This window comes from Ixodes scapularis, unplaced genomic scaffold (genome assembly GCF_016920785.2).
Source record: "Ixodes scapularis isolate PalLabHiFi unplaced genomic scaffold, ASM1692078v2 PGA_scaffold7__128_contigs__length_106722199, whole genome shotgun sequence".
Lineage (NCBI taxonomy): Eukaryota > Metazoa > Arthropoda > Arachnida > Ixodida > Ixodidae > Ixodes > Ixodes scapularis.
In genome coordinates, this window is record NW_024609882.1 from 75,040,439 (window position 1) to 75,054,733 (window position 14,295).

The 14,295-nt window shown below is 48.2% G+C and overlaps 1 protein-coding gene and 1 pseudogene across 1 annotated transcript; both read left to right on the forward strand.

Annotated features, from left to right (window-relative positions):
• Nucleotides 1–693: 693 nt before the first annotated feature.
• LOC115312601 lies at nt 694–2,337 on the forward strand (annotated as a pseudogene).
• A 787-nt stretch (nt 2,338–3,124) lies between these two features.
• LOC120844236 (uncharacterized protein K02A2.6-like) lies at nt 3,125–4,069 on the forward strand. Its single transcript, XM_040215892.1, has one exon. It carries the CDS (start codon nt 3,125–3,127, stop codon nt 4,067–4,069), a length of 945 nt encoding a protein of 314 aa, XP_040071826.1.
• Nucleotides 4,070–14,295: the final 10,226 nt, after the last annotated feature.

Below are 14,295 nucleotides of genomic sequence, written 5' to 3' on the forward strand. Positions count from 1 at the left end.
CTAAATTTAGCGGGGAACCTCAATGCCCAGTGTTGCTTTATGGGGTGTCAAAGACCTACACACCAATTCAGTTCCTTTGCTAAATTTGGTGGCATAATGCCGTAACGTAGCATAATGCAACGCGGGCGACGTCGCCGTCGGCGAAGGTGACACCGCGCTCTAAAAATCGCTATTCAATTCCATAATTTTTTCACATCTATACTGAACACCCACTTGCAACTGATATAATATTATTACATTAATTAACAGAAGTAATACCATTTGGGACATCACGAAGCAGTACATATCTTGGTATGTTATTAAAACTGGATTCACGCTTAAATATAAAAAAACGCTTGTTCTACAGCGTCAGCTGTACTGGGTTTGTAATATAATAACTGGGGTTGTGTGGATATTTAGAGAGCGTGTAGTTGGTGTTACAAGATGAGTCGACAGATGGCGCCCTCACCCAAGCAATGCGGTGGCGTAAGGGCCTCCCCCCCCCCCCCCCCCCGCCCCCCCCCCCCCCCCCGCCCCCCCAACTCTCCGAGACGAAGAAACCGGCGAACATGGCAGACGCAGATCCCGTTCACTTTTTAACCATTAAGTTAGTATTAAACTAGTTACGTTCGATAACACGCCTTCTGAAACATGGTGTCAGAAGCGGCAATAGCCAACGCTTGAGGTACGACCGCCCCGACCCCGGAGGCAAGCATGAACAGGATCCCGCCGCCGCCGAAGTTTGAAAACTCCAGCAACGCTGCGGAACAATGGCGCACGTTCAAACAAGCCTTCACGCTGTACCTGAAAGTGAATGATGCCGCTGTAGCATCATCGGAAAAGCAAGACGCACTTCTTCTCACGGTTGGAGGACCAAGCCTGCTAGACATTTACAGTACTCTGGACTTCGGAGAGTGAACGCAAGCGAAACCGCACCCTGAATTTGACTTCGACCACGCTGTGAAGCTACTGGATGCGCACATTCTGCCGAAGCAGAACGAAGTGTCCTCTTGCTACGTCTTCCGCATCGTTTCTGGCCGGCGAGTGCCATACACGCATGCTTCCGCATGCGAGTACAACTCCCCGTGAAGAGGTTCGACACTTTTCTGACCGACCTGAGGCTGAAAACCCGCGACTGCAATTTCGGAACAGAAAAGGAGGAAATCGTGTGGAGTAAACGACGAGAAAGCACGTTTGGACATTGTGAAACTCAAGAAACTGACGCTTGAATAAGTCGTAAAGGTGTGCCTAGCGCAGGAGTTGACGAAGCTTCGAATGAAGGTGTTCAGAGAAGGCACCACTGTTGCCGAGGAATTCCACACAATAAAGCGTAGCAGCAATCGCCGCCGACAACCACGTGCCGACCGAGGGAAAGACAAACAGACTGCGTTCAAGTAACCAGTACAGAGCTGTAGATACTGCGGTAGGACTCACGAGCGTACACGACAAAGCATATCTAGCATGGAACGAAACCTACAACAAGTGCAAGAAGCAGAACCATTTTGCAAAGGTATGCAAAAGCACCAAGACCATCTCCAGTGTGGAGGAGCATGACGACGACGACTCAACAGAAGAGATACTCACGGTGCAGGACGGCAAAGCAAGCTCGTTATTTGCAACCTTGATTGTCAGTGAAAGAAAAGTCAAGTTCCAAGTGGACAGTGGAGCTGCAGTGAATGTTATCAACCACAAGAGTGTGACACCCAGGCAGATCGAGCCAATCTGGATAACCCTGCGCATGTGGAATGGCACGAAAGTCATCCCATCTGGCAAAGCAAGGTTGAAGGTTACTACAGCCAACGGGCAGAAACACGTCGCTGACTTCATTGTGGTCCGTAACGACTTCACACCCCTCATAGGACGGAAGACAGCTGAACTGGTCGGGCTAATCACGGTTGACTACGACCTGGTTGCCAGCGTTGGAGAAGTGAATTCAAGAGACCACATCACGAAGAGGTACCCCGATGTATTTGGAACCTCTGTAGGCTCCCTGCCTGGACCCGTACACCTTGTGGCCAAGCCAGCGGCATGTCCCAAAGCAGTAACAAGTTGCCGAGTCCCAGTAAACATCAAGCCTCAGCTCGAGACAGCTATAAGACACTTTGAAAAAAAACAGGAATCATCAGTAGTGTTACTGAACCGACACCTTCGGTCAGCCGAATGGTCATCGCTACAAAGAAATATGATGAAATGAAAATCTGCATTGATCCTCGGGCTCTCAACGAAGCCTTAGAGCGGGAGAGGCACCCCTTACCGATCCTGAATGACATTCTGCCTGAAGTCACAAAGGCAAAGATATTTTCGAAGTTGGACCTACGAGACGGGCTACTGGCAATGTGCCTTGGACGAAGAACCTAGCCTCTCCACCGCCTTCCAGACACCAACGGGACGCTACAGGTGGCTACGCCTCCCATTTGACTCGCTGTCAGCAGCGAAATCTTTCAGAAGAGACTGAAATCAGCTCTCGATGCACTGAGGGGTGTGGTGTGTGTGGCAGATGACATTCTGGTATATGGCATTGGCGAAACAGACGCGGAAACTCGAAATGATCATGACAAGAAGCTGGAAAACCTGCTGCAGATATGTCAGAAGATGTGTGTGCGACTCAACCGAGACAAGACGGAGCTCCATCGTTTAAGTACAACATTTCTGGGGCACCTACTGACAAAGGATGGACTACGTGTTGACCCTGAAAAGGTCAGAGCCATTCAAGAAATGCTCGCCCCCTTCCCTCCTACTGACGTCCAAGGTGTGCAACACTTTTGTGGAATGGTCAACTACCTTGCGCGTTTTCTGCCAAAGCTCTCCCAGGTCACAGAACAGCTCAGAAAGATGGTCATCAACAGTGAACCATGAGCAAGAAGCGATGAAGAAGACAACGCGTTTCAAGAGACAAAGAACTTGGTAGCAAGACCCAGTGTTAGCATATTACAACCCACAGAAACCGCTGGTGGTACAATGCGATGCCAGCGAACGTGGCTTAGGAGCTGCACTCCTTTAAGATGGACAGCCATTGTCCTTTGCGAGCAGAGCTCTTGCGCCTACTTAAGTGAAGTATGCGCAGATAGAGGAGGAGATGCTTGCCATAGTCTTCTCGTTAAACAAGTTTCACCAGTACACTTTCGGAAGATTGACGACTGTAATCATGGACCATAAGCCACTAAAAGCCATCGTGAAGAAGCAGCTGGACCAAGTTCCGAGAAGACTGCAAGGGATGATCCTGCAGACTCAACGCTACAACATCGACCAACAGTACCGACCAGGAAAGAAACTTCTGCTTGCCGATACAATGTCACGAGCATTCTCGCCAGACGACCTATGCGAACAGCAGCTGGAAGACATCAACGTGGTGAACCACCTACCTGTGCGAAAGGATACTGCAGAGAAGATCCGCCACGCAACCCTGAGGGATGACACCTTGCAAAAGCTGACAATAGTGATCAGAACAGGATGGCCACAGGAAAGGCACAATATCGAACCAGAAGTCAGGATGTACTTCCTTTTCCGACCCGAACTTGACCTGGAAGATGACATCCTATACAAGGGACAACGACTGGTGATCCCAAAAGCACTCCGTGGAGAGATGAAAGAAAAGCTACATTCATCACATATGGGTATCGAAAGCACTCTACGACGTGCACGTGACAGTATTTTCTGGCTGAGCATGAATGCTGAAATCAAGGACCACATATCAGCCTGTAATGTGTGTCAGAAACATGCACCAGCGCAACAACGAGAGACGCTGGAACCACACCCGAGACCAGACTTCCCGTGGGAACGTGTTGGATGCAACATACAGGAACACTACAGCAAGCACTTCCTAATCACAGTGGACTATTACAGCAACTTCTGGGAGGTGGATCAACTGAGCTCGTTAACATCTGCCCATGTGATACGCAGACTGAAAGCACACTTCGCAAGACACGGCATCCCAAGTGTTCTGATCACGAACAATGGCTCACAGTTTGCTTGTGAAGCGTTCAACAAATTCGCGATCCTTTGGAACTTCGAACATGCCACGTCCAGCCAACGATACCCAAGATTGAACGGTATTGCTGAGTCTACCGTGAAACTGTCAAAATGCTCTTAAAGAAAGCAGACTAAAGCAATGGCGATCCTCAGATGGTATTCCTTGACCATCGTAACACGCCGTTGCAACAGATGCATGCAAGCCCTGAACAGCTCCTCATGGGTCGACGCAGACGCACATGTTTACCAACGACAACCAAGCAGCTGCTGCCAAAAACTGTCAGTGCCAGAAACCAGTTGGAGCAGAAGAAACGAAGGATGGTTTTCTACGACGACGAACGGGCCAAAGACCATCATCCTCTGAGCATGGGACAAGATGTGATGGTTTTCCAAACCAAAAAAGCATTATGGACAAGGGGAACCATTAAGGAACAATGTGGTGAGAGCTCATACAAAGCACAGGTCAGTGACGGCGTGCTACGACGCAACAAAGTGCACATTCGAGATGCACCCAGTTGCCAACAAGCTGAAGCAGATGTTTCCACTTCTCAGCACGATCGTGAGCACCACAGAACACCCCAGCTTGAAAATTCCCCTCAGCGCCAACCACACGCGACACCAGCATCCGAGACTTACGAGCCTGACCACCAACTCGCCCTAATCCGTACCCCTACGCTCCCAAAGAGAACAGCAGCTCTACCAAAGAGGTAGCAAGACTTTAGTGTGGGGTACTTTACTGTGGTGCTTCAACAATGAAAGATGTTACAAGATGAGCCGACAGATGGCGCCACCACCCAAGCAATGCAGTGGTGTACGGGCCTTCACCCTCCCCCCCCCCCCCCCTTACGACTCCCCAAGACGACGAAACTGACGAGAATGGTGGATGCAGATCCCGTCCACGTTGGAACCATTAAGCAAATATTAAACTAGTTACGTTCGCTAACACGCCTTTTGAAAAAGTTGATCAGGGTTGCGACGTGTCACTTGCTGTAGATGTGCAATTTATCCAGTGCAGTACAACCTGGGGCCTGAGGTCTTTAACGTGCACCACGCATTAGTGATACACGACAGCACGCCGGTGCAATCCTCATCCAGAACGAAACAGACAGGGTGCGGATTGAGCCCAGGATCCCTGAATTCTGCAGCGCGAGCTTTCGGTCCACGTGCTCCGAGCTGGTGTGCGCCAGTTTGACTACGCTACCGCTGCCGCAATGCATCGAGGGAACTTTGGCCTTTCTGCACCTGCGACAACCCCGCTGGAGCTCTGCGCGTGTGGAGCACGAGACGGCACGAGCCCTCGCATGCACGGCCGTCTGCCTCCTGTGAACTAAAGTTATGGCGGTGTCACGCATGCGCCGAACGCTCAGTGAGATCGGTCTATTGGGTTTGTACTGGGCGACTGTCGTGGTGCCAAAGGAGGACGGAGCTCGCGCGCATTTATGGCGGGTGGCTTTGGCGCCAGGAGAATGCGAGTACAGGAGTGCTACGCAATACTTTGCACACTTAAGCTGAGACTGGAGCCAAAGTTACAAGAGCGCGCTAGACCGCGCTCCTGACTTTCAGACGTGCATTTCTCTCGCAATAGACCGATCTCACCAAGGGTTGAGATCGGTCCACAGTTCGTAGGAGGCGTCTGCCTCCTACGAACTGTGGTTCGTAGGAGGCAGACGCCAGTTCACGAGATAGCTCATGCCGCCTCGAGCTCTGCTCCCGCAGACTTCCAGCAGGGTTGTCGCGCGTGCAGAAAGACTACAGCTCCCACGATGCATGTTGGCAGCGGTGGTGTACTCAAACTAGCTGGTGAGATCGATCTATTGCTCCTTCTGTGGAGGAAATTTTCAAAGTAGCGACATCGAGCTCTCGTGCTTGTGGCATTGACTGCACTTTAAGCTTAAATGAGTCATAAAATCATATCAGGTTGGAACGCTAATGAGTTTACAGAGGCGTACCGGTTCTACTCTTGCCCTTGTATACTAGTACAGTGTTCTAGAGGGGGTTGTAGTGGCAAGAGCGGCGGCCGCTTTGTGAAGATTTTGCGCGTAGACGACACCATGGCGCTGCTGTTCTGTGTCCTAGGAGCGTGCCCCTGTCAGCCCCATCATCAGCGCTGGCGGCGCTTACTACTGTGGTTTGACTGGAGCTTTTCGCGGTGGGAAACAACTGCTAATGTTGTTCTGTATACTCTGCTTCACCTCATGATGTACCGCAGGAAAGGCTACAAGCGCGAGCTCCTTGCTCTGGGGCACATCTCGGCGGCACAAGCTCTCGTGAATTAAGAGCAGCTGCCAACGCTATGAGCTCGCGCTTCTAGCCTTCGCTGCGGTACAACATGAGGTGAAACGAAGTATAGTAAATTGTAGTTCTGCCTTTAGACTAATGCCTCTAGAGTGTGTGCTTCCTCCACTTGAAATATTCGCGTGTTTTGAGGGAGATTATTTAATTAATATCGACTCCTCCCCCCCCCCGCCCCCCCCCCCCCCCCCCCCAGTACTGGCACATCGTTCAACAACGCTATCACTTGGGCTGCAGGCTTAATAGCTGCGAAAGAAGTTCTACGGTGCTACATTCTGGAGAAGCGTAGCGCGCAGTGGTACCGCGTCACCCTCGTCCTTTTCTTCGTTCATTGCACACGTGCCATTAATTCTCCTAGGGCACAGAACTCCAGCGCCACTCGCGGTATCTACGTCGACCGTCTTCACGCGCTTCATTGTAAGCGGGCGCCGCTCTTGCCACTACGCCCTCCAGAACACTGTAATACTAGCATGGACTGCCACTGATTCAGTAGTTTCTTTGTTGCGGTAAAACTGCGAGAATAAGAGAGTCCAATTTCTTTAGTCATTCCTTCACAAAGCTTCATGACGTAATTGTGGGATCTGAACCACCCGCCTGACGACCGTCGACCTCGGCTCATTAATTGGATAAGAGAACTGCGTGAGCACTGGTTTTCGACTCGTAACAATCAATGCCTCGGCGGACACTCAGGAAATGGCTTCCGTCCAACAACTGCTGTAATGAAAATGGCAAAACTCTCACAATTCTTGGAGTTCAGAACGCATTTTTTTATTTCACCTACTCCAGCGCGTGACTGAGATTAACATAGGCGCCATGGGATAGGCACCAGTCCACGTGGGTGCTTGTTCAGCCTCCGAGTTAAGGGGATGGACGGTGCACGTGTACTTCTGAATTATTTGCCGACTGCAATTGCTTAGAAAACAAAAACTATGGCAATGTTATTCGGTTATTAATGTTAGAGAGTGAATCTGCGTGGTATTTAACGACATAAAAAATAGTTTGATATATCTTTGAAGGGTAAATGGAGTGCAGAAACTTAGTCTTAGATAAAACTCCGTCTTTGAAAGATTTCCGAATTCGTAGTGCAAGAGAGTTTGTTTCTTATCGTCACGTGTCACTGACTTTCGGCACTAACTTTTGCAGTGCATTATTCTTACAGTCCTTAAGGGAAGGTGAAGAGGTTTTTGAAAAGAAAACAAAAACGAACAAGAGGTTAGTTTAGATTATTTTTATCCTCTAAATGCTTCGATTAGTCGTTACGTCCTAATGGACCAATCTCACCAGCCAGTTTGACGCCAACGCTGCCGCAATGCATTGGGGGCACTTTAGTCTTTATGCACGTGCGAAAACCTCGGTGGGGCGTGTTTGTCGCGCGTATGGAGCAGGAAACGGCACGAGCCCTCGCATGCATGGCCGCCTGCATTCTGTGAACCAAAGTTATTTCGGCATCACCCATGCGTAGACCGTTTAGCGCGATAGGTCTATGGGATCTTTCGGCTGCCAAGCGCGTGTCGCCATTCCCCTGCACTGACACCGGTCGTGACGTTCTTTTGTGACCTTTTTTTTTTTTTTGAATATTGCAATAGTGCGCGTACACAGCTTTCATAGGAGCTGAAGATGCGCGAGATAGAATATTACGAAAATTACTACTACGGCGTCACACTCCAGGAAGATGGGGCTTCAGTGGTACTTCGAAGATATTTTTTGTGGAGCCCCCGTGTAACCATTTTGAAACATAATCTCGATATTCGCGATTTAGGAGGCGAAAGGAAAACGACTTAAAGGGACACTGACAGGGTATTTATGCTCGCCGAGGTTTTTAGTCGTACGTAACATATGAGAGCTCAACTACCCAGAACAGAATTTGCGGCTCGAAATTCGGTATCTTTCCGCCCGAAAACCGCCGATCAAGAACTGGCCGGTTCGAGTCTCGCTCACTCTCTTTTTCGCGGTCACGGGCCGTTTTCTAAGGTATCGATGCGACCCCCAAATTTAATCAAAGTCGTGGGTCACTGAAGGCACACACTCAATATTAAAAATAGAAAAAAATATGAAACCCATTTTTTGTGGCTTCTAAAAAGCTGTAAATACGTTGATTGAAAAAAAAAAAGTTCCACAAACAACCGGAAGCATTCTGTGCGTTCGTTGTTTCGCGTATCGTGGGACTCGCGGGGACGGTGATGGCAGCGGACGACGGGCGTGGGACCTCTATTCAGAACTGTCGTTCGCGGTACCGGCGAATTCTGTCTACCGTTAAAAGAGAAATTTGGGACTGATCAAAAGAATTGGTATTCATCCCGTACGACACGCCCGGCCACCAAGCCGATTTGCACGAAGACGTCGCCGAGCCGTCGCTCCCTTCTCGTGGCTGAAGACAACGCTCGCGCAAACGTCAAGCAGGACGTGTCTACTTCGAGTTGAATATGCACGCGTACGATTTCTTTACTAGGTGCGAATGTCCCCAAAGCATGGTGCTTCCCGACTTCGACCCGGGAGTGCTTTTGCTAGAGAAAAATCGACTGCAAACTTTCCAACTTACAGTTTACCGGCTGATTTATTACTAAGGAAAGAGATCCACCAGAAGAGAGATGCCCCGGTAGCTCGGGAGAAAGAAGAAGACGCCGTTCGAAACGGTCGCTTTTCGATGCTCTCCAGTGAAAATACACCGGCCACAGGCCGGGGAATTACTGAGGCTTCGGCCAGAACCACTGACATGACGACTGAAGAGTACCGGACCGTCCTACCCCGCCTACCTACAGGTAATTTGAGCCTCAATTCGGTATTTCTGCACGGAGATCTGGCAGCGAGGCCATACAGAGCACCGGACTTCCGAGACGCCTTACGAGACGTGGTCGATAGCCAGGAAATCATCGGGATAGGCCAATTCCAGATGAGTCACGTATGGATGGTGACTTGCGCAAGTGCACACGCGAAGACCAAACTTGTCAACAAAGCTGAACTACGCGTAAAGGGACGCAGGTGCCTGATTAACGACCCGGACACCAGAGATGTAAAACTGAAGCTACTATGGCTTCCCGTCCACATGGAAAGTCAACGTACCGAGGAAGCGCTGGCACCATTCGGTACAGTTCGTTCCATCGGGAAGGAAAAGTGGAGATGCGCCGGAATGGAACAGATGGAGACGCTCAACAAAGAAGTGACCTTGACGCTTCGAGAAGGGATGAACGCAAGCCAAATTCCGCACCAGCTCACAGTCTTTGGCTGCCGAAGCTTGGTGCTCGTGCCGGGCCGTCCTCCACTATGCCTTCGATGTAATCGCATAGGTCACATCCGTCGTGAGTGTAGAACCCCAAGATGCCGGGAGTGCCGCGGTTATGGCCACGCTACGAGTGAGTGTGTGATGACCTACGCAGACAAGCTAGGCCAATCAAGAAGCCCGACTGACGACATTGTCCAGGAACACCTCATGGACATCAGCGAGGTTGTCGACGCCACAGGAGAGGTGATCGCTCCCACTTCCTCGACAGCGAAAACTGATCTGGAAAATTTGACACAGCAGTCACAGTCCGTCAACCCTGAGAAGACGACACCTAACGCAGGGCTAGGCCCGGTAACGCAAGGAAACACAATCAAGGTAACAAAGGAAGATTGGCCAAATAGCGAATTGCCTTCCTTAAACACGACTCCGGAGCTTTCTCTCCAACAGCTGCTACCACGACGAGGACGTCCCACCCCGTACAGCGGAGCACCCGTCAAGCGACCCGCTCCTTCAACAGCGACTACGTCCCAGTCATCTACAGCAGGTGACTCAGAAGACAAGAACGACGACAGAGGTAACGTGAAACGCAAGCCGACCACGGTGCGGGAACAGCCGCACAGCAAGACCCCACAGCCTGACCACCTGGTGAAAGACGGCGATGCACTGCCACCCTAACTAACATCTCTCTGGCATTTCCTCCCCTCAACTTCGCTACCATGAACGTCAGAGGACTGTGTTCTCGTGCACGACAATCGCAATTGTATAGGCTCTTCTCAAAAGAACAGATCGATTTTGTTGCCGTCCAGGAGACAAAAATATCGTCTGATAAGGACACGGCTCGTGCACTGGACCCTTTCCTCTCAAATTATGAGGTATGTGTTAGTCATGCTGATGGGTTGTCGGGAGGGTGTCTTTTGTTTTTAAGGAAAAGGCTAGGATATACGTCACTCTCACACGCCGTCGATGACGACGAAAGGTTGGTATGTTGCGATTTCTCGTTGCATGGCAGATACTGGCGTTTAATTTGTACTTATGCTCATAACGACGTTCGACAGCGATGCTCTTTCTTTGAAAACCTTGCCCCATACTTAGATACCGACAAACAAATAATTTTATTCGGCGACTTTAACTGTGTGTGTAATATAAACGATAGGTCAACACCCCCTTCTCGACCTGATAGAAGTGCTGACACTCTCAACACTCTCACATATGAGTATTACCTATTTGATGTTGGAGCTTCTCAAAGTACTACTTTCCGATACACCCACCTCCAAGCTTCATGTAATGCCAGGCTTGATCGTATTTACGTTTCAAGTCATATGCAGTCACGTGTGACTGCATATGACGTGAAACCAGTTTCGTTTTCAGATCATTGCCTTGTAATCGTCCGTATCGGAACAGACACGCAACGTAAAGCAAAACCAAAATGGGCTTTGTGGAAATTTAACACGAGACTTTTAGAGAACACAGATTTCGAAGAGCGTGTGCGCGAATGCTTCAACAAAGCAACAACAAATCATAATATCGGCATTTTTGCTCAATGGGACTCTTTCAAGCAGGAGGTTAAAAACGAGGCAATTGAATGCGCGTGCATTGCATCGTTTCATGCAAAGAAAGAAGAATCTACCCTTTTGAAAAATTTACACATTCTTTATGAGCTGGAATGTGAAACACCCGGCTTGTTTCAGGAAGAAATTACACGCGTTAAATGTCAGATACAGCGTTATGAACAAAACCGTTACCATGGTGCACTAGTACGCTCTAGGTGCAAGCGTTTTCTATCCTCTGAAACACCTTCGCGCCGCGCAGTCGACGACGAGATGCGAAATGGACTTTCAAAGAAAATTAAACTTTTAAATTGTAATGGGACGCTCTCAACAGACGAAGACGACATTATGAAAACGTTTGAATTTCATTACCAAAACCTCTTTGGGCACAAACAAGTCGTAGACAATCAATTAGCCAAGCCCTTGGTTTCTTTGATGCCCCAGGTTGATCAGCTTCAACGCGACCTGCTTAGCGGACCAATAACGCTAGAAGAGGTTCGATGGGCGGTAGATCATCTACCAAACTCTAAAACACCAGGACCTAATGGACTCCCATCCGAGTTTTACAAGAAGTACAAAGAGCAGCTATGCCCTTTTCTACTCGAGGTCTTCCTGGAGGCTTATGAAGTGGGAGCCTTGCCGCCTACATTTTATAACAGCCACATGGTTCTGATTCCAAAAAGTAAAGATCCAGATAAGCTCATTCACGCTGAAAGCTACCGGCCAATTACTTTATGCCAGGTAGACTATAAGATTTTTGCAAAAATTCTGACCAAAAGACTTCAGTTTGTTACGTCCAGTTTTGTTGGGGATCACCAGACCTGCGGAATTAAGCGGCGATGCATACAAACCAACATACACGTGGCACGTGCAGTAATAGAAACCTGCGTTTTGCATGCTGGACAAGTTGCCATGGTGCAAGTAGACTTGGCGAAGGCATTCGACCGGGTGTCCCACGCTTTCCTCTTCAATATTCTTCGTCATGTAAACCCAGGATCCACAATCTTGAAGGGCATTGAGATGTGTTACCGCAACTGTGCCACGAGGCTTATAATCAATGAATCGCTTTCAAGTCCAATTTGACTAGAATCATCGGTCAAACAAGGATGCCCCTTATCCCCTCTTTTATTTTCTCTATATCTGGAACCTTTGTGCTTAAGCGTGCTCAGAAACCCTACCGTGGAAGGTTATCATTTCTACTCCACAGAGGTTAAGGTGTTAGCATACGCCGATGATATTGCCTTTGTTTGCGCTGATAAGCGAGGCATAGACAATGTCTTCACTTTAACTCAAAACTTCTGTGATGCTACCGGTGCTCTTATCAATAAGACGAAATGCGTTGGCTTCTGGTGCGGGCAATGGGCCACAACACCCTCAGAATATGCTGGCATATCGTGGACTTGCGTCGCTCCCCAGTACTTAGGAGTGCCCCTCAATTGTATTCGGAACGATGGCCACTACTGGACAGAACGAGTGGCAAAGATCAAAAGTCAAGCTAACATTATGAAAACAAATCAGTGGTCCGTTTTTCGGCGAGCAAAAGCGTGTAATATTTTTCTTGTAGCGAAACTTTGGTACGTTCTTCAGGTTATTTGCTGTGCCAGAACCCACATTCAAAAGTTTCACAGGGTTTTTGCTACTTTCGTGTGGAACTCCACCTGGGAACCTATGCGACGAGACAATCTTTTTCGCCCTGTTGATGTCGGTGGTCTCGGACTATTACACATCTTTTTAAAACAAATAATAACTCGTTTTCTATTCTTCAGAACAACATCACATCACTTCCTTCGTACTTACCTACAGGCAGAACTCTCAGATGCTTTACCTTATTTGGTGGTTTCATCGGTATCGGCGGGAACATCACGTCCCTTGGGATTCCTCAGAGAAGTAGTAAGCGCAATAGAGTTTCTAAGAGCCCGTTTTTCTTTGGAATATTTATTTGCAATATCACGCAAAGCATTATATGCCGATCTTCTTGACATAGCTTTTCCTGCACCTTTGTATCGAAGTATATTCAACCATGAACCAGGAAAAGATGTTCTTACGCGTGTCCGAAAATTGCGCGTCTTACCTACCGCGAAGTCATTTTTCTTCAAACTTCACACTTCAACGTTGCCTGTGAAACCCTGGCTTCGCGAACGAGGAATTTTTGTACCCTGGTCAGTGAATTGCCGTCTTTGTAACCAACCAGAAACTATAGAACATTGTTTTATTTTCTGCACTGATGCCTACCTCTTTTGGGACGTCCTACAGAGAACACTGAAAAAAGATTTGGACGTCAACGCCTACACAATCCGGTTTTTACCTTTAAAACCCAACGATAGTTTTCCTCATGATTTGTTCACGCTCATGGGTTTGCATAGTCTCTGGAAGACGAGAATGATCGACAGAAACGCCGATTCACCCCGGACTACAAATTCAAACTTCATAGAAACTGTATCTCACGTGAGAAATGTGTTAGATCATCTTAAGGAACGCCCAGACTGGTATGCTCTCATTGATCGATGTCTCCATCTTCCTGATTTTTAGTTATGTCATTTATTTTGAATCCTTTCTTCGTTTCCCGAGCGTAAACAGACAACAATATTTTGATGTGATCAAGAACCGTTTAATTGTTTGTATTGTTATCCTTATAAGTAATAACTTTGTCGAACTGTATGTTTGCCGTTTGTCCTGTCACCTTTTCATGCATTAAATAAAAAAATAAAAAATGCCCCGGTAGCTCAGTGCGAAAGACGTCCGCTTCACACGTGGTAAGGCCGGGTTCCATCCCCCGTGAAATTTTAAGTTTTTTTTTTCAAACATTTTCTGATGTTTACATATCTTTTTTCTTTTTTTTACAATCATCACTGAAGAAAAAAACAAAAAAATAACCAACAAATTTTGTGGACGATACTTCGCTGAATTAAATGGTATGGGATTTTCGTTTTGACACCTGCGAACTCAATGTAATCACTTTCCACAAAATGCAAGGAGCATATAAATCAGGTAGCGTCCGCTTTTCGAAGTGCCCGTAAATGTTCTACAGGAATTGCAGCCAGCCATTGGTCCCGATCCCATTGATCTTTCGGAAACTCTGTCGCACAATGCCACTTTTTTTCGGATGCAGGACATGTGAGCCAGAGGCCGGATTCTCAAAGCGAACTTACGACGAAAAAAATGCGTACGACAAATTTGAGAGAAAATCCGTATTCTCGAAACGAAATTGTCGTAACTTTTGCGCAGGTTACGACAAAATCCTACGACAGCTCCGAAGCTGTCTTACGCATTTTCTACGATCAAATTAAC

Coding starts and splice junctions, on each gene's coding strand:
- LOC120844236 (XM_040215892.1), top strand. CDS start 3,125: ATGGACCATAAGCCACTAAAAGCCATCGTGAAGAAGCAGCTGGACCAA.